Source organism: Mobula hypostoma, chromosome X1 (genome assembly GCF_963921235.1).
Source record: "Mobula hypostoma chromosome X1, sMobHyp1.1, whole genome shotgun sequence".
Classification (NCBI taxonomy): Eukaryota; Metazoa; Chordata; class Chondrichthyes; order Myliobatiformes; family Myliobatidae; genus Mobula; species Mobula hypostoma.
In genome coordinates this window covers 12,129,485-12,150,925 of record NC_086128.1, presented here as the reverse complement: position 1 = coordinate 12,150,925, position 21,441 = coordinate 12,129,485, and the positions used below count along the sequence as shown (strand labels likewise).

Here is a 21,441-nt window from a genome sequence, read left to right as displayed (position 1 = left end):
TAATGAAAGAAATAAAAGCTGAAATAAATCATTCTCTCTACTATTACTCTGACATTTGACATTCTTAAAATAAAGTAGTGATCCTAACTGACCTAAGACAGGGAATGTTTTCTAGGATTAAATATCAGGAATTGTGAAAAACTGAGTTTAAATGTACTTGGCTAAGATGTATGTAAACTTCTGACTTTAACTGTAGTTCTTTAGCTACCTACTATTAATGCTGTGAAGCTAACTTCCTTAAGCACATAACACCTTCCAACTGTAGACACATAATAGTTATAGACATGCAGCTAAATAATATCTTATTTGTTCTACAAGCTTCTATGAGTCGGCCTGTCTGTTTGAAACAACCCATTTTCTTGTACTGCACCTTGAGCAGTAATAAAGCAGTTGTATTGATCTAAACCTTGCTTCTCCCAGACAGAATGTCTACTATCCACAAAACTTGTTTGCAAATCTGGTCGTTAGACAATACTTGTTTTAACCTCAAGGTGATTACTGCTTCCCATTTAGATTTCAAGAACTGAAGACTGACTTCCATTTACAACCAGAAGTTAGTTGGAAGTTTATTTACATCTGTTTGTGATCTTACTAGTGCAAATGCTGTGCTTAGGAAGCAAGATTAGCAAATGGCCAAGAAAGAGAAAGAATTCTAATGGCCAAGAAGTTAATATCCATCACATGGCAAGCATGTACCACAAGGTTCCGCATCAGTTCTTTGCATTTTATTATATTGAGTAACTTCTGCAGAGTGCTACAATAGCAAAGAAGAGGATTAAGTTGTTTAGGTTCTGAGGGGTGGAAAGCCAATGACAGTTGATCGAAAAGTAGGATTTTAAACAAAATGCAAGTGCTATACTTGATTAGAGTTATTTACCTGAGCGTCGATGCTCTGCATACACTGCAGAGAATCCTGAAGTGATGGAATTTGTTGATTTGGGGAAGCCCTCACCTTGGTGAATGGGTGTGTCTTCATCTGGAATTGGATCTGCTTCTGTCAATTGACGTAATCTGCCATTCATTTGCTGAAACAAATGACTAAAAATTCACTGATGCGCTCAGTGTTACCGTGCTCAAATGTTGATATGTAGCAGTAATCCAAAATGTTTGTCCCTCAAAATGGTGACTGCACACTTGGAACACATTTTCTACTGTCTGAACTAATGCAGTGCACAGGTGATGGGGACTTTTTTTGTGATGCTTTTTTGTACTTCCGATCTCCTGTTCCATTTTGCATTTGTTTCTACTCTTTATCATTGCATATTGTTCTATTTCTTAGACTTTCCATCTGTATTTTTTTCCCAGCCTGAGTCCCACACATCAGATTTGTCCCTAGTTATGAACACTTGGGCACATCACCGTCAACACCAATAATGCCCTTGCATGCACTCTGAACAGGAGCTTCAGCTGAACTCGGCTGCTTGGTAGGCCAGTCTGTGTATTGCCCCACTTCTTCTCTCTGTCCTTCAAACTGAGACCATTTGCTCCAACTCTTTGCTTATGGGAGAACAGCATATAAGGAACTAAATCTGAGTCTACCTGCTCTTGGGATCTGGGAATATAGCATTCCTTTTTTTGGGCACCTGCACAATTTGCAATCAAACATCTGATGCAAAGCTGCTTTTAATATTTCTGCCTGTGTCCCAATTTGCCAGATGCAGTTCCAATTTATTGCCATAACAGCAGTCCCCATCTTTTTAAGGACTCAACCATGATGTTTATGAACAATGGTCACAGTTGTGTGTTGATTCTTTTTGTTTTTCTCATGTTAAGTTGATGAAGCATTCTTTCCAAAAGCTTGTTTCATGGTGGGTAGAAGAAGTAAAGGAGATCCGCTCTGGATCCTTGGGCTGTCCACTCAGTTAGTCTGAGTTTGGTCTGTGTGACACATTCACACTGGACTTCAGCAGCATTGTCAAAGGAGTCTGATCAAAGTACAAAGTTCTGTGGGTCTGGATTTGAACTCCAAAAGTGCCAGTCTTTAAAAAGCCTCAAATTATTAGGGGTGGGAAGTTTAATGACAAAACTACTAATTCGGATGCTTTAAACCACCTAGTGGCAGCAGAGTCACCTGCTGCCATGTGAGTGTCGTCTGCCAGCCCTGTGTGCCTTGTGAGGTGCAGGGCTCTGCTGTCCATGACTCATCACGCGACTTCTCCGACACTGCTACTCAATATCTGTCACTGGCCTCCTGCATTATACCTCTGAGCTCACTGCAAGCTTGAAGAACAGTACAGTCCCCTTATACTGGGACTTGTAGCTTTGTCTTGGCATGACTACGGTCATTTCAGAACATTAGTAGTTAAAACCATAGAACACTACAGCACAGAAAACAGGCTACTCGGCCCTTCTAGTCTGTGCCGTAACATTATTCCGCTAGTCCCATTGACCTGCATCCAGTCCATAACCCTCCAGACCTCTCCCATCCATGTACCTATCCAATTTATTCTTAAAACGTAAGAGTGAGCCCGTATTTACCACGTTAGATGGCAGCTCGTTCCACACTCCCACCACTCTGAGTGAAGAAGTTCCCCCTAATGTTCCCCCTAAACCTTCCCCCTTTCACCCTAAAGCCATGTCCTCTCATATTTATCTCTCCTAATCTAAGTGGAAAGAGCCTATTCACATTTACTCTGTCTATACCCCTCATAATTTTGTAAACCTCTATCAAATCTCCCCTCATTCTTCTACGCTCCAAGGAATAAAGTCCTAACCTGTTCAATCGTTCCCTGTAACTCAACTCCTGAAGACCCGGCAACATTTTAGTAAATCTTCTCTGCACTCTTTCAGTCTTATTGATATCCTTCCTATAGTTAGGTGACCAGAACTGTACACAATACTCCATATTTGGCCTCACCAATGTCTTATACAACCTCCGCATAACATCCCAACTCCTATACTTAATACTCTGATTTATGAATGCCAGGATGCCAAAAGCCGCCTTTACAACCCTGTCTACCTGTGACGCCACTTTCAGGGAATTATGTATTTGAACTCCCAGATCCCTTTGTTCCTCCACACTCCTCAGTGCCCTACCATTTACTGTGTATGTCCTATCTTGACTTGTCCTTCCAAAATGCAACACCTCACACTTCTTTCCGTTTTATTTTTCGGTGGACGTGACAAGGAAGGTGTGGTTGAGGCATTTGGGAAACTTCTTTTAAACTTGGCTATTATCCAATCCTCCTCACCCTCCATTTGCTTTACAGATAATTCTTTGTTTCTTTTTCTGCTTACTTTCCTGGTAATTTCTGATGAAAAATCCATATTTAAAATAGGAATTTCCCTGTTCTCTACACAAATGTTCTGACCATTTGATTTTCTTTTCCCACTTCCAGCATCTGCATTTTGTTATTGCTAAACAGTGGTGTTAGGATTTCATTTTGGTGCACTGCTGGGGTGAAAATATTTGATTTATACCCTCTTGAACCTTGCGAAGCAATCCAATTATGGATTTGTCTTTCCAGTGTGAACTGTACTAAGAGTACTTTCAACTCTTAGAACTGGATGGTTAGTTTCCAGTGACAGAGGCTAAGTCTCTTGGCTGAGCCTGTTTTTTTGGCTGTTTCTTTGGCAGGTTACCAAGAGGAGTTCAAGATCCTGGCCAGAATTTGTACTTTGACCAGCGTCATCAAATTATCTGGTCATTAGCTTGTTTGTCATTCACATGATCTTGCTGTCTTTGCACTTGAATGCTTTAGTTGTAAAATGTTTTGGAGCATTTTCCTCCCAATACTACCTTAAATGAATGTCATTAATTCTTAGAAGTCCATTTCACCAAAAAGCACAATCACATGATAAGAGCAGGAAATGCCAAAATTGGTCAACAAGTTGACTAGCATCTGTGGAAAGAAAGTGACTTCACATTTCAGGATGATCAGAAGCCCAATAATTTCATAAAGCTTGGATCTTTGTTTAAGATCAGAAGTATGATAGCTTTCAACCTGAGTCCATTGGATGGCACACATCCCTCCAAGTAAAATGGTTATGGGATCAAGTTTGACTCAACTAGGGTGAAACTGTAGTGCATTTGCTGGATGTGTGCTGCACTCCAGTGAGTACCCATCTTATGAATGAGAGAAACTGAAACGCAGTTTACTCTCCATTTTTCCAGACTAATACCTATCTTACTGTATAGTCAAGGAATTTAAAAAAAATTATCCATTATATCATTGTATTCAATTTGCACAAACACTTCCTGCATAGCAGCAGTGGATAAACATTGAGATCTGGGAAAATGTGGATCACTTTCCCTAATGTTGGGAGCCACCTCCCAGCAATGACAGATTCACTGTTGAAATTCACCTTGGTCTCATGTGCTAACATGGCCTTTGGCCAACTCAGAGACAACCTACTGTCAAACTCAAGTCTACTATGCAGCAGTGATCTCTGCCCTTCAGAATTATCTCTAAGATATTGACTAGCCACAGTTGGCACCCCTTAAACTCTGAATCTGCAAAATTCCCCATATTGATTAGCAGGACAAATGAGCCAATATTATTGTCCCCTCCACGGCCAACGTTTACAACATTGATGCTCTGTTCATGTTCAACTAGTTCCAATGGATGGGCCAAGGCATTCACAAGCCTTGCTCCAGACATTTATAATCCACCTCAGCTCTTTAACAGTAAATGATTTTCAGGAGGATGGAGAAAAACATTCAAGGGTGTTCTCAAATCTCCTTGAGATAATGTAACACCCTCATTGACTTGTGGGAATCCCTGGTCTAAGGGTAGTGAAAATGGAGGACTGCCATCTGGAAAAGCACTGAGGACCTCTTGTCTCTGTGATGGAAGAATGTGAAGGCCTAGTAAAAAGGAACATTAATTTCAAATGACATATCCACCCAACCTGTCAACCACCATCTGCCCTCCTGTGGCGAAGTCTGCAATCTCATATAATTCTCTACAGCTACCTCAACCCACAGAAGTGAGGTGGAAACAAATTATTGTAGTCCACAAGGGAGTGCCTGAGGAGGCGGAAATCAAGTGACTAGACTTTAAAAGTACTGTTTTGACTGTGAAACACATTGAGAATATCCTGAATTTAAAGGTGCGAAAATAAATTGAACATTTACTTTCAAATGCATTCAGAATAGTATTTCAATTTACCGAAGACTAATCCAGGAGAAATCTGTTCTGTCACTGTTAATGCAGATGACAATGAACTGACTGGGCTCACTTTCCTGGAGACAAAAGCAACATAGTCAACATGTCCTAAGTGACTTCCACACAAAATCCTGTGCAAGTCCAGATGGCTCAACAAGGTAACAGCAGAAAGGGTCCAAGTTCAATCAGTTTCAGTGACCCTTAGTGAGAAAAGAACAATTAAAAAGTCCACTTCTAATCATCCTTTGACCCTACAGCGAAGTCCACGTGTGCAGATAATGTTTCACCTTAGTTGTAATGCTTATGCAACATACATCAAAGTTGCTGGTGAACGCAGCAGGCCAAGCAGCATCTATAGGAAGAGGCGCAGTCGACGTTTCAGGCCGAGACCCTTCGTCAGGACTAACTGAAGGAAGAGTGAGTAAGGGATTTGAAAGCTGGAGGGGGAGATGCAAAATGATAGGAGAAGACAGGAGGGGGAGGGATAGAGCCAAGAGCTGGACAGGTGATAGGCAAAAGGGGATACGAGAGGATCATGGGACAGGAGGCCTAGGGAGAAAGACGGGGGGGGGTGACCCAGAGGATGGGCAAGAGGTATATTCAGAGGGACAGAGGGAGAAAAAGGAGAGTGAGAGAAAGAATGTGTGTATAAAATAAGTAACAGATGGGGTACGAGGGGGAGGTGGGGCCTTAGCGGAAGTAAGAGAAGTCGATGTTCATGCCATCAGGTTGGAGGCTACCCAGATGGAATATAAGGTGTTGTTCCTCCAACCTGAGTGTGGCTTCATCTTTACAGTAGAGGAGGCCGTGGATAGACATGTCAGAATGGGAATGGGATGTGGAATTAAAATGTGTGGCCACTGGGAGATCCTGCTTTCTCTGGCGGACAGAGCGTAGATGTTCAGCAAAGCGGTCTCCCAGTCTGCGTTGGGTCTCACCAATATATAAAAGGCCACATCGGGAGCACCGGACACAGTATATCACCCCAGTCGACTCACAGGTGAAGTGATGCCTCACCCGGAAGGACTGTTTGGGGCCCTGAATGGTGGTAAGGGAGGAAGTGTAAGGGCATGTGTAGCACTTGTTCCGCTTACACGGATAAGTGCCAGGAGGGAGATCAGTGGGGAGGGATGGGGGGGACGAATGGACAAGGGAGTTGTTGTTGTCACCAGCAACTTTGATGTATGTTGCTTGAATTTCCAGCATCTGCAGAATTCCTGTTGTTTGTAATGCTTATTGCTGTTGAATCCCCTGCCCATGTTTGGTGTGGGGAATGACTCTTGGATTTATTTGTTTGACAGCTTGAGTTCAATCTCCTGCATTTCCACATCTGTGACTGTGAATTTTGGGGCGTCACAGTAGCGTAGCGGTTAGTGCAACACTATTACAGCTCATGGCGTCAGAGATTGGAGCTCAGTTCCAGCACAGTCTAAATAGTTTGTACGTTTTCCCAGTTGTTTCATGTATTTCCTCTGTGCACTCCAGTTTCCTCCTACATTCCAAAGGCATAGGTGAATTGGTCATTGTAAATTGTCATGTGATTCGGCTGGGGTTAAATAGGTGGGTTGCTGGGCGGTGCCACTCAGTGCGACAGAAGGGCCTGTTCCTCACTGTGCTTCTTAAATATATAAAATACATGAATTCATAGCGGGCCATTCAGCTCCTCGAGACTCCTTGATTATTTATTTAATAAAGTGTGTGTGACCCTCTGACAACCTCCATGTCATAACCTTTCACCCCTTTTCAAGAATCTTATCTACTGCTGGTTTAAAGATATTCAAAGCTCCTCCTCCTGCTGTTCGCAGAGAAAGACTTGCCACACTCTGAAAGGAAAATTATTTTGAGGGTGGGATTAATTGGATAACTTGGCCAAAGACCTGGCCAAGTACATAAAACCCTCATTTCTGCAGTGATTCTACTCGCTGGAATTTTGCTATACTGTCAGAAATACTTTGTGAAAGTTGATGGAAGAACTTTTTTTGCATTTATGTAAACCAAATGAGTACAACTGTACCATATTGATGTACAGAATGTGTTTTTGAACCTGAACAACTGAAGCAATTCTCACTACTGTCTGCCCTGAAATTGCTAAAGATGTTGCATGTAACGGTATAACCTGGGTAAGTATCAGGTTGATTTTTTTTCAGTTTAGTTCGTCATCCAAATGTGCGCACCAGGTACTGCTTTTTAAATGAATGCTTCAGGCGACATGTAGGTAATTCAATTACCAGCGGCATATGGAGTTGCAAGTGATCGTAGGTACTCGACAATTTTTTTCACCATCTGGAAATGGGATTAGAGGGGCCCCTATGATCACTGCAGATGGGGTCACTCTTGTCCGTAAATGCTACAAGGCTTTTGAACTTTTGTTAATCCAGATGGCTGTGCAGTGCTGTCGTTAACAGCATGCAAGTTTATTAAGACTCGTGTGATGCAATCATATGGGTCTGAACCCGGGCAGATGGGCCTCCTCAGCGTTCGCTTCATTGTCTGAGTTTCTTTATGCTTGGCGCTAATTGCATCTGCTAGTTCTTTTCAGGCAGGCAACATGCTAATTGGCAACTGTTTCAGAAGGCAGACGAAGATGATTTGATTAAAGAAGTGATTTGCGTTTCCTTCAATAGATAATGTGATGTGCAAGTTGTTTTCAGCTGCAATTGATAGCCAAAACATGCGTTCTGTTCTTAAACTAATGAGATATAAAGAGTAAATGAGAATGGTCCTGAAGTGCTTCCTCCCAGTTCAGAATCCAGTGTGCTGAGTTTTTTTGTTCTCAAGCAGGCTGCCCGAGATCGGCACCTCAAGTCTGACGTTTCCAAGAAGTGGTTAGACAGGACTGCAGAAGGCAGCTGTCTGATTGAAGGCGTGGTGGAGAACAAAGCAAAGGACGGGAGCGCAAGTGGCTTTAAATCAGATGATTTTGGTAAGAATTTTTTTTATATCGTGGCGGGATGGAAAATGGGTTATAGTTGGGTTGTATCCTTGTCTTTGTTGTGTTCACTAAATCATTCTATTATTTGTAGAAGGCGCTGTTATCTTGAATTTTGGAAAGTACCACGCCACTGAGGAGGCATTAGTAGCACAGGGCTTTTTAAATTGTGAATGAAAGTAGTGCTTGTAGTAAAATGTGTCGTCAGACTTGGACAGTGCAAGTTTAGCAAGTGTGTATTTTTTAATGTACTGATCTGCTGAACGTCTGAAAACTGCCATTTAATGTTACATTTCTAGCGCGGCCACTGAGCTTAAAACGAATCAGTGATAACGGCACACTCCTGCTCTAGAAAGTGGCCTGGTTCCATTTGCCGAATTGTTTCCACAACCGCTTGAAGCATTTTCGCCTCTTGGCCTCATGACCAGCTGTTTCAAGTTTTGTACTGCGATTGGAATGAAACCAGCTCTTTTTTTTTCTGTTTAGAAATGCCTGCTGTCCTGGTGGCAGGCAAAGTACCTTGTTTACATTGCCAATTAACTCAGATTTTCTAAGTGTTCAGTGCAAAGTATGCATAATTCTCCTGTGTCCTCTTAAAAACTGGTCTTGTTGCCAAAAGTGACTTGCTGCATGAAAAAGGGAATTTGAAGAAATAAACCCAGTGTCTTCTGATTAGCATGTTACTGTAGCCTTAAATCTTCTTACTAATCATTACATTAGCATTTCAATGCCCTGTGTGCGTTAGCATTGGATCATCTATTGCTTGGATTATAGCAGAGTGTAGTGTTGCATCACATTGTTTAGTGATGCCAGCTAACAAAAAGATGCTTTTTGGAGAGACAAAAGGCAACTCTTGACTAACTGCTCAGAATGCAGTAGGTAACCACTTGCTATTAGATAACTACAAAATCCAAGATTGCCAAGTATTTTTCAAATTTTATTAGTAATTGCTTGCTAATCACAAGACTGCATCCGGTTCGCTGTCATATTGTTAGATATTAAGTGTTTTGGAAAAGAAATGTCCTGGACTGTTGGTGATGGTGAGATTTAAGAAGCATTGGACTTGAACACTGAGGAATCCTTGGGAAAATGATTGTTTTTAAAAAAAATATATTTTTTTAATGAATGTACTTGCACATTATATTGTTGCTGCGGACATGGTGAGCTTTCAGTGGGTTAATCCATTTTGGAATAAACACTACTGCTTAAGTGATGTCTTCTAAATTAGGCTTGGAACAGTGCTGGTGGTCACTTTAAGTATAACTGAAGTAGCCACTAATTTTTTCACTTCCTGGAGTGCAGTACTGGCTCTGTATTCATGAGGTTTGATTTTCAAATTTATTCAAATATTTCACCAGTCTCTCCCTCCCCCCCCTCACCTCCCAATAGGTAATGCATTAATGTCACATCTCAGTCTTGGGGTAGTTCACCTCTGGGTGACTCAACAGCAACTCACCATGATCGAGCGCTTTTTTTTTAAAAAAAAGTACTGAGAAGCTTTCATTTGAAGAACTGCTTTTAAAGTGTTTTGCAAAGTTCTTTTTCAAAGGGAATATGGAGCATTCTTGTGTCTGAATTTCTGGAGTGTTTTAATACAGATCATAGAATCTGGACACTTCTTCCCTTTCCTCACACCCCCATTTGGCTTTGTTATAAATTGGAATACCTTGTTAATTTTTAATATTACTGTGTAACCAGCTGAATATTCCCAGCTGAATTGCTGTTTGTTCTTTTGAAGTCTGATACTTGTCTTGCAGTTCTTTATACTAAACTGTATCTTCAGAGCTCTAAGGTCGCAGTGAACCAACATTCTTTGGATTGAAAAGTGGGTAACACACACAAAGTGCTGACGGAACCCTGCAGGTCAGGCAGCATCTATAGAAATGAATAGATAGTTGATATTTCAGGCCGGGGCCACATTCAGGACTGAAAAGGAAGGGAAAAGGCACTAGAATAAAAAGGTGGGGGAGGAGAAGGAGGCTAGCTGGAAGGTGATGGGTGAAGCCAGGTGGGTGGGAAATGTCAAGGGCTAGAGAAGAAGGCACCTGATAGGAGATGAGAGCGGACCATAGGAGAAAAGGAAATATGGGGGAGGGGGATTTGTTTACTGGAAGGAGAAATTGTAAATCTCATGGTCTTTTATGCCCCTAACAATCTGTTAACTACCTGAATGTGATCTGAATACCAAACAAAGATATTTTTCAACTACATTGATACAGGTTCTGCATTAGAGCATATCTTCACTGGCCTGGATGGGTGGTGAAGGAGGGGTGGGAAATGGGGCAATGGTGAGAAAGCACAGAAGATTTGGGGGGGGGGGGAGAGAAGAGAATTGCCGCCTTAAACTCACGAGAGAGCATAGGCCATCAACTTTTTGCTGTTGATGTTTCTGGAGCAGGCAATTCCTTTATGAGGTCGAGTTGCTAGCCCGACGCTCAACCCAGTACGGATGGAAAGCATGCCAGGGGAGCCAGCTGGACTCGAACTCGAGCCTTTGCTCTGAAGTCCGGCGCTGATGCCACTACGCCACCAGCTAGCACAGAAGATTTAGTTCTTGCTCAAAAAGGGCAAAATGGGTTGGGATTTAATTATGGATCTCTTCAGGCCTAGAAGATGGAGGCCCCCAACCAGGGATGACCATAAAAATGGAGATAGAGGGAACAGTAAGCTAGCAGTTGAGACAAATGCATGCCGACTCCTGCCAGTGGAGCAGTGAGCAAACAGTTTTTGTGTAAACAACTCAGTCTCATTAGTGTTTCTGCCCATAAGCTATGATCCTTTTCACTCCCTGCCTCCTTGCCACTTTGCCTCTGGGCTGCCTATGTTCATTCATCCATCACCATGGCTCCCATATGCACTTTGCTTGGCACCTTCCCAAAACAGATGGAACATCTGTTCATCCAGCTGTTCACACACATTGTCAGGGGCTCCCTACTAATAATTGAGTGAGAGACCATTTGTTTGCGTGCTCTAATTTCTTATGGAGTTTTTTGCTTGGAATAAGAGGGTCCAGTTTGCAACAGACAGAAAATAATGCTGGCCTTGGGGTGGATGGGGGAAAAAAGACTGTGTCCCATCTCCAGTAATACCGGTACATTGGAAACAAAGACACAATCGATGAAAATAAGCCTGAATCTCAGCCATAGACTAGTTCTGAGATTCTGATGATGCCTCACTGGAGGTGCTTAAAGCCCCAGCTCTCTGCAGCTCCCCCCCACCCCCCCAGTATTAGTGCTTCAGCCTGCTGTTCAATATTCTGCTCGTATGAAAAATAGTTCATTGCTTCCTTAAAAATGAAGTACATCCACTTTCTCAGCAAGCTTTCTCGTATCCAGCAGTCTAGGATATTTGAATCCATGAGTCCTTCCTGTATCTACCCAATTCTTTTGAGGATCTTGAATATCAACATTTACCTTGCTCTTTCAGTCTCATGTTGAAATGTAACCAGCATCTCCAGTTTGAATGCCCAATCCCCTTCAAACCTTTTGCACTTTGTACCCCTCTCCAAGGCGAAGATGGTTTCCCTCAGCGTCCTAGGACACTCACTCAAGCGGGTGTTCCTGTGCTTTGTTAGAATGTATTTCTCTCTTAGGATCTGTGCTGTTCAAGTTGTGCTGCTGGTTTTCAAGCACTCCAGCTACACTGTCTGTCATTCCCTTTGTTTTAGTACAGTCACCCTTTTCTTTCCCGTTTCTCCTGTTTTATGATCTAGCATTTCTCCAAGTGAAGTCATTTCTTGTGTGTGAATCAAAGGGTGTGGTTAAAGTTTTATGAATGTAATAATTTTCTGCATTTAAAAGGATCTTGCATGATCTACCTGCAAAATGTGTAAACTGCTTTTTCATTTGATTTGTAATTAAAAGATTTAATTACCAATTAATGGCCAATCATAGGTCTCAAATTAGCCTTCTATCCCTTTTATAACTTGGGAACACATTTTCCTTTTGGTAATTTGTTACCCTTGATTCCCATCAATATATTGAATGTTTTGGTTTTGCTACCTACTTTAAATCAATGGTGTTTTGGCCTGTCCCCTGAAACCCTCAGATTTTTATAGATGCACTGTAGAAAGCATTCTTCTAGGGTGCATCACAACCTGGTATGGAAGTTGTCCCGTCCAAGACCAGAAGAAGCTGCAGAAGATTGTGAACATGGTGCAGCACATCACACAAACCAATCTTCTGTACTTGGACTCACTTTACACCGCACGCTGTCGGAGCAGTGCTGCCAGGATAATCAAGGACACGACCCACCCAGCCAACACACTTTTCGTCCCTCTTCCCTCCGGGAGAAGGCTCAGGAGCTCAAAGACTCATATGGCCAGATTTGGGAACAGCTTCTTTCCAACTGTGATAAGACTGCTGAACGGATCCTGACTCTGATCTGGGCCGTACCCTCCAAATATCCGGACCTGCATCTGTTTTTTTTTTGCGCACTACCTTACTTTCCATTTTTCTATTTTCTATTTAAGATTTATAATTTAAATTTTTAATATTTACTATCGATTTGTAATCCAGGGAGCAGGAAGCGCAGAATCAAATATCGCTATGATGATTGTATGTTCTAGTATCAATTGTTTGGTGACAATAAGGTATAAAGTATAATCTGCAACTTTAATTTTTGCAAGAAAAAAAAACTTACCATTTGTCAACATGAAGCCCTTAACTCCAGGTGGAGTCATCGGGACACCGTCATGACGGCGTTTTTTTTAAGCAGGCTTTCTTATTTTTACGAGACCAAGTTGCTAGCTCAACGCTCAACCCAACACGGATGGAAAGTGTGCAAGGGAGCCAGCTGGATTCGAACTCTGGAGTCTTCGTCGAAAGTCCGGCACTGATGCCCCATGCCACCAGCCGGCAATTTGTCAACATGTCGACATATTTTTGGGCTTTGCATTATGACAATCTTTCTTTGCAACCAGGTACCATGGTTCAGAGCTGGCTGACAGTTTTGGCAGTCCAGTTCTAATTTGGCAAAACTGTCAGTTGTAGCATTTAAAGCAGACCACATAAGTGTGAGCTTTTTTTTTGAGTTGTGTGGAATTCTACATGCCTTTTTTAAACTTTTCTCAAAAAAAACCCTCACCTTTCTGGGATTGGCCAGGGCAAGCATCAGCAGAGATGAGGGGAACTATGGGGAATGGAACCTATTGCAATCTGGTCTCTTGCCCCTAAAGGCAAGGAAGTATTTTCACTGTATCCTGCAGTATTTCAAGGATACAGTGCTCAATTTCATCAAGATCTTGAAGAACTGATGTGAACACTCTTGCAGAATTTGTCACTGCAGAGGAGAGGCCATGTTCTGTTGATGCGTTCCTAGCATTAGAGCACATTGGTAGTTTGTTTTTTTTTAAAACTGTTACCAAATCTGACATTGTAGAGCACATTAAGGAAGGGTCTTATTGCATAGCAGATGCTGGGTATCTTTTGGCTGTGGTGGCAAAGCTGTTTGTAAGCTTTCGTTTTGTGACTATTGTTGTAGTTTCTTTGTTAGGGTAAATACTGTAAAGGGGTTCCATTGTAGCACCATGGCAAGGGTGGGACGTGGGCCCAATTTATTATTCACATCAAATCTGAGCTTTGATTGGGGCAATTGACAGGATTACTCCAAGATGAGCTGGCAGAGTTGATGGGCTAAATGTCAGTGGTCTGTGCTGTGGCAATTCTTTTGTGTGCTGCAGTCTTGAAGGATTGAAGGAAACCGAAGCTCATCAGCCTCTTACCTACTGTCATTGTTTTAAAAATAAAATCCAATTTGAAGAGCACTGCTGGAGCCCATGGGGACCCAATGATATGAGAGAGTTCTAAATTATACATGGATTGTTGGTACCTTGATGGATAGACTAAGTTGCATGTCTCCTTCAGTGATGACTAGCAGTCTATCTATGTGGTGATGTTACACTGCTGACAACACCTCTTACTCTATCCAGATAAGGTAGCAGTTTCACATTCCACCTTATTGGGAAAAGCTTGATCTTTCTTTAAAATGAGATTAAATATTTGGGTGTGGTCTAAATGGGATTTTTGCATAGCAGCCTCATGGCCAAAAGGATTATAACATGAATCCAGTCCAGAAATGTGCTGATGTATCCTGGGGGAGCATAGCCTCTTATAGCTTGTTTCCCGTGGTCATATATTATGTAGCTATTTTATATCTACACAGCATTGGCATCCTGCTGTCAACTTAATAGCAAAGATGCTAAATCTCTCCAGATCTATTTAATAGTGATCTGTACACATACAGTAAAAGATAAGAGATTGATGTGGTGGATCAGAGTAAAATTGCAAAATGGGTCTTTGCCCAAGTCAAGGGGTGGGGGTGATGTGGAGGTCAAGGGGGTGATTAGCAGAGTAAGTGCCAGCATGATTACTAGCAAGTGGCTGTGAATGAGGAGGGTTGAGGAGAGTTGCTCTGCTTGGCATTTCAGGGGTGTGTTACATTACAGCTGGGGTGAAAAAGTGAGCTGCAGAACCTGTCCACTGATAGTTAACATGGCAGTCTTGTAGAATCTTGTATAATAGGATGGTCTGAGAGTTCTGTGTCTACTCTGCTGTCTATGGATTGTGTCTACCTAGTTTTAGTTTTTGTTTTTCTTTTTACTGCTTTTTGGGCAGTATTTTGGGGCACACTCTGATTTCTCTTGCATCACCAAACACCATAACTTGTGATGCGGTGTGTTACTGGATCACAGCCTGTCACTCTGCAGAACCCCCTTCAGTCTCTGGAATATCAGGGTGACTCTCACTCCAGAGCTGGGGAATTTTGATTTGGTTCAGGTCACCAAACTACCAGCTTGTAGTACAAAACCCTTCATTCTTCTTCACTAATGCTCAAATCCAGCATCCCAGCTAATTGCAGATACATAATTTTTGAAATGGTCTGCCAAGATGCTCAGTTCAAGCAGCAATTAAAAATGGGCAATGAAACAGTAGTCTTGCCAAGAGCACTCATATTCCAGAAATGAATTAAAAGTAATATACAGTATGGTTTAGAACAAGCGACTTAAAATAGCAACTCCTGAATGAGAACGTCTGCTATGTGCCATGATTTAATCCATTCTGTCCTGTGTTATATGGTTCTTTGGCGGTATGCAAATATTAATTCACAAAGGATGGTACTCTCCTATTCTCTGGACATGTCAGTATATTAGTGACAGGTCAGAATCCCTGAAGCAGAAGTCAAATGTGTTTAGTCATTCTATGGTTGATTTAAGATGAGAGACATCACTGTGCTGTGAACTGAAACACACCTTCAAAATGTTACAAAGGTTGGCACAAGGACAGGGTGTCCAATCACTTGCACTGTATGATCTGATCCATACTCAACTAATCACTGTTGGCTTAAAAAATCCTTGAACTTCGCTCCACCACTACAGCTGCTTTGCTCCAATTGTTGAGGACTGCTGGAATTTCCTTGTGTTCGCAAACAAAAGGTCCCGGCCTTCAAATTTCCTGGGCCCTGAAGCTGCTTCTTGATTTACACAAAGTTCACTTGAGGAACTTGCTTTTCTCAATCACACTGTCATTAAGAACTGTGGTCCAGGTTCAGGAAGTTCTTGAACCAAAAATGATTTAAGATCTTATTTGAATTCTGAAGTGATTTATTGCTCAAGGTTATGTACTGCTTTACTAATTTTATCCAACATTCTGTATGTTTTTTTGCACAAATAATAAACAACTTGCCCTGAAATCAGGGTTATTGTTTTTTTTTCAATTTTATCAAATCCCATGGTCAGAAGTACACTGTAGTTTTATTCTATCGTGCTCAGCTTAACACAGAACGAAGTAAGTGGAATGCAGTGCAGAGATGCAATGTATGTGCGCAATTAAATTTGCACTTGTGCTAAATAGTTTGCCCTATGGGGCATGGGTGAGTTATTACTTATTGGTGTCCCATCTCTACCCTGCAAACTCCACTCCATCTTTTGGCAGTGTGAGACCACACTAATCTGTTTGGTAACAGGGCTGAGCTTCCTACATCATATTTAGCATTCCCCAACAAATGCTGTCACCACACTGTCTGCCTATAGTCCTTTCTTGCTTCCACTGAAATTGCTGACATCTCTAAGCCACCTTCCAACTTACATTCTGTACATTAATTGCTGGTATTACCCCTTTTTTCCTTCAAATGTGTTGCCCTCCTTCTAGCTTACAGATCCACGGAAGATTAATTACATTTGACTGGTTGTCTTCATTGCTGCCCTAGCCTTCTGCCCCATTGGCCCTTGACTTTTCTAACTGCTCACCCACTAGTATCCAGCTCTTCAACTCTTTATATCCTGCTTCCCTGCCCCCTTCCTTGCTTCCCTCTTTAAAACAAAAACCCAGATTACTTAGAAGTCTTCTGCTTGGTATTTCTTTTTCATTCTTCCGAAGCTCTTTACTGTTTATAAAGATGAGCTTTATTTGTCACAGGCACATCAAAACATGCAGTGAAATGCATTGTTTGTATCAGCGACCAACACAGCCCAAGATTGTACAGGGGGCAGCCCACAAGTGTTGAATTGCTCCAGCACTACATGGGCATGCCCACAATTTACTAACTGTGGCCCATACATCTTTGGAATGCAGGAGGAAATGAGAACACCCAGTGGAAACCCACACGTTCACATGGAGAAGGTACAAACTCCTCGTAGACAGTGGCAGCAATTGAACCCCAATTTTACAGCTGGCACTGTAAAATGTGACATAACTGCTATGCTAAGATGCCTCATAAATTCAAATTCTTTTGTTCCTTGCACAAACATCGCCTCAGTAAACATGCCTTCTGGAAAATGATCTTATGACCAGAAATCTGCTCCCAATTTCTCTATTCAATGATGTCCTAAAGTAGGGAGTGGCAGCCTAACAACCTTTGAAACTCCACCCCTCCCAACCAAGGTACCTCTGCTCTGGCTGGCCCTTTCTCTAGTTCCTAGTTGTCCTATAAGTTTGTAGGCTTGGGGGGAAAAGAACTTTGTTTAGTAATATTGCATTGGTGGCAGGTAAACTGTTTCTAACAAACATGGCACAAAACGCTTGGCCTCTTTTTTTTGTTTTGGACTATGTGAGTAGATCTTTGAGACAGCAGTACTTTCAAATGTGCTTTCTGTTTTTCAGCTCCTCTCAATGTTGACTGTACAGATTATGAGTATCTGAGATATGTATATTGCTCTTCAGGATTAGTATACAATGGGTCTTGTTTATGTGAGTGTGCCTATTAACATTTTGTTGGCAGCATGGAGATTTTGGGAGCTAATGCTGGTTCTATACCTTTCTGGCTGAAGGTAATAAAAATTTGGTCAATTGAGAGGAAAAAAGAAAATGTAAATGACCATGTAACAAGTGTATACTGATTTTGTTGCTAGTCACAAAGTCAGACATGGTCTGTAATCATTGCCAGATGGGTAAACCAGTTCTCCCTTCATGATTGATAGTGTGGTTGTAATCTGGGATGTTGGGGGAGGGGGGAATAAGAGAACTGCATGTCACCTTAAATGGCAGTCTTATTGTATTTTATTGTACAGTGTTGCTTGCTTTGATCTGGAGATGCATTCATTAATGTTGAATTTGGCTCTGTTTGCACTTCATGCAGACCATACCTCGCCTGGAACAAGCCCTGATAAAACTGAATCTAAGGTTGGTACGGAGTTGACAGACATGCAGGAACAGTCGGCAGTGAAAGACAGAATGGCATTATACCAGGCTACTGCATCACAGAAGGAGACCAGCCTCCAATCTCCTACAGTAAACACCTTTTTGAATACATTTCCATCTGCAGCACAGTTGACAGTAATGCACCATTGTGAAATGTTACTAAGGACTACTAGTATAACCTTGCTCTTGCTGTAAAGTTGGGACATGCACAAAGATGTTCTAATTAAGCTGAGTATGCTTTTGCTAAAGACAACACCTGCACTTGAAATATGAAGCCTGCTAACCAGGCACACTTTTTTTGCATGCATCACTTTTCCATCTCCTCTACCCTATCCTTTCACCTTTAGCTTGAATGACCTGTAGGCTTGGCACCTTGAAGACCAGAACCTTGGTACTACAGTAGCTTTGTATCTGCATCATGTATTTTCCTTATTGAGTCTGTAACAGACCTGTCAATGTGCCATCAAAGGGCCACTACACATTTGTCTGAGGTGGCACAAAAATACCCTGGTGGCTTTATCTTCCAGCTGTCCCAAGTAATTTGTGACCAGTCAAGCACAGTCGCTATTTTGCAAGCAAATGCAGCAGTCAATTTGCGCATGGCAGGTTCCCACAAACTTGGAGATAAATTGCCAATTGATTGGTTTGTTAGATGAACGTTGGCTAAGGCAGGCAACTGTGTGCTGCTTTGAGCAGTGACATTTGATCTTTCACAGGGATATACTGTAAGGCTTTGTTTTAAGGTCTCCAACCACACTTCCAACAATGCATTATTTCCTATGCTTAACAAAGATATCACCAAATGTGTAGTTTGAGCCTGTTACTTTGAACTCTGCAGTGAGTTGTGCCAGCTAGGCTGAGCTGCCGCTGCTGGATAATGTGGCTACACTGTAACTAACTAGGCCACGATATCGGTACCTTTCAAGCATTTTCCCTGTAAAGCAAACTGGCGCAAATTGTTCTTGCTGTGCTACAGCATTGTACTCCATGAACTTAGTGACACCTGCGCACACTGGTAAGTACATGCAGGAGTTTTCTCCTATGCCATTGTCCTGCAGCAAAAAAAAACCTCCCTACTTTTTGCAAATTTCCCTCACTACCCATCACTATTGGACCAGCATTTGTTTACCTTGCTTTGCAACGATAATGTGCTGAAAGCTCCTTGTTTGTGTCTCCTCAGATGAAGGTCCACAGCCTTTTGCTGGCAGTCATTTGTGTTGTTTTGATATAGTAGCATAATAGTCAAGGTACTGGACCAGAGGCAATTACTGATTCAGCTATACAAGTTCAAATCCCATCATAACAGCTGGGGAATTTAAATTCAATAATTTAATCTTAAATAAGATGTTGATATCAGGAAAGGATTTTTTTGAGATTCCAGAGCCATGGTAACATATTTGTCTCCTAATTACCCTCTGAAACACCAAGCAATTTATGGGACAAGTGGTGATAAACAGTAAATGTTGGCCTTGCCAGTCATGTGCATTCCTTGAGCAAGGAAACCTGGGGGAGTTGGTGCCAATTGGTGCACAACTGGTGTACTCATTCTGGTTGTTTGACTATTGTTGCCAGTTACCCTAAATTCCTAATGCACAAAGGTGCATTTGCCCTTTTTCATCTAAGTGCAGTGTGTATGTATCTGATCTGACAGCATCCGGTAAGAGAAATAGTGAAGATTTTGGGTTGATAGAACCATAGAAACTACAGCACAGAAACAGGTCCTTTGGCCCTTCTTGGCAGTGCCAAACCATTTTCTGCCTAGTCCCACTGACCTGCACACGGACCATATCCCTCCATATGCCTCCCATCCATGTATCTGTCCAATTTATTCTTAAATGTTAAAAAAGAACCCGCATTTACCAGCTCGTCTGGCAGCTCATTCCATACTCCCACCACTCTCTGTGTGAAGAAGCCCCCCCTAATGTTCCCTTTAAACTTTTCCCCCCTCACCCTAACCCATGTCCTCTTTTTTTTTCTCCCCTTGCCTCAGTGGAAAAAGCCTGCTTGCATTCACTCTATCTATACCCATCATAATTTTATATACCTCTTATCAAATCTCCCCTCATTCTTCTATGCTCCAGGGAATAAAGTCCCAACCTATTCAACCTTTCTCTGTAACTGAGTTTCTCAAGTCCCGGCAACATCCTTGTAAACCTTCTCTGCACTCTTTCAACCTTATTTATATCCTTCCTGTAATTTGGTGACCAAAACTGAACACAATACTCCAGATTCGGCCTCACCAATGCCTTATATAACCTCATCATAACATTCCAGCTCTTATACTCAATACTTCAATTAATAAAGGCCAATGTACCAAAAGCTCTCTTTACGACCCTATCTGCCTGTGACGACACTTTTAGGGAATTTTGTATCTGTATTCCCAGATCCCTGTGTTCCACTGCACTCCTCAGTGCCTTACCATTAACCCTGTATGTTCTACGTTGGTTTGTCCTTCCGATGTGCAATACCTCACACTTGTCAGTATTAAACTCCACCTGCCATTTTTCAGCCCATTTTTCCAGCTGGTCCAAGTCCCTCTGCAGGCTCTGAAAACCTTCCTCACTGTCTACTACACCTCCAATCTTTGTATCATCAGCAAACTTGCTGATCCAATTTACCACATTATCATCCAGATCATTGATATAGATGACAAATAACAATGGACCCAGCACTGATCCCTGTGGCACACCACTAGTCACAGGCCTCCACTCAGAGAAGCAATTCTCTACCACCACTCTCTGGCTTCTTCCATTGAGCCAATGTCTAATCCAATTTACCACCTCTCTATGTATACCTAGCGACTGAATTTTCCTAACTAACCTCCCATGCGGGACCTTCTGCATCTTTAGTTATGCTTGGACAATACTGAGCAAATTGTTTCTGGTTTTTTAAGCCTGCCTTCGTCAAGGTGTTGTCCCATTTCTGGTGAAAGATTCGTACTTTTTGCTCTCAGGTTGTTGATTGCTTTCCATGTTGCTTTTAGTGTTTATATTAATTTTCACCACTTATAAATCGTGTCCCCTATCCTGTTCTGCACCCCTCTACCTTCCAATAACTTGCTCTGTACTTGGGCATTTTAAGGTGAATCCTCCTGATTTTCCTGTTGCTCACTTTGGTTTTTGGTTATAAACTATTAATTTGATTTAGTGGCTGCTGCTAAATAGGGTCATCTTGGGCAGTTCTTCGGGATCAAAGGGGACTTCCACTCTAGTTTTTGTAATCTGCACATTCCCCCACAGTAGGAGTGGCAGGTGGTTGTTGGGTTGGGTGGATAACTAGTTTAGGTGATGGCGTGTCCCTACTTGCAAAGGGCTGCTGTGCTCTCCTGGTAGGGTCTTTGTACCACTAATGTAATTGTTTGACTGATTCACCAAGCTTGAAGCCACAGTGTGGGTGTCTGCCAGATTGTTAACACTTTGAGGATGCCTGTGATCCAGGAGTGGTTCTTGCAGTTCCTCTCCCAGGTCCCTTTAGCACCTCTCATTCTCATCTCACTGCGCTTGAACTAAGTTTGTATTCAACATTGATAAACTTGTCTCATTTCAATGAATGAAATGCATGTCCTGTGCATTGACAGCAGTAAACACTAGAATATTTCCCCTGAGCTATCCACTTCAGCCTTTTTAATTCAGTTCAATACTGATTCCCACATCTTCATGCTTCAAACTTCCAGTCATAGCCTTGGATAATTCATTATCTTTGAACTGTGTGGAGTGCATATTAATAGCTTAATGATTTCAGTTATGTTTTGAGTTGAATATTCTGAAGG

At 42.0% G+C, this 21,441-nt stretch overlaps 1 protein-coding gene across 3 annotated transcripts in view; it reads left to right on the top strand.

Moving 5' to 3' along the window:
• LOC134340327 (LIM domain and actin-binding protein 1-like) overlaps nt 1-21,441 on the top strand; it is a 44,898-nt gene that overhangs the window by 7,619 nt on the left and 15,838 nt on the right. Inside the window, exons 1-3 of one of the 3 annotated variants that reach the window (XM_063037419.1) lie at nt 6,956-7,228; nt 7,890-8,031; nt 17,611-17,762. The exons of 1 other annotated variant lie outside the window; for it this stretch is intronic. In XM_063037419.1, coding sequence (XP_062893489.1) covers nt 17,676-17,762 — 87 coding nt within the window. In that variant the 5' untranslated portion in view covers nt 6,956-7,228; nt 7,890-8,031; nt 17,611-17,675. Of the gene's footprint in view, nt 1-6,955; nt 7,229-7,889; nt 8,032-17,610; nt 17,763-21,441 lie in introns of those variants that run through there. One more of the 3 variants, XM_063037417.1, reaches the window with a different exon arrangement.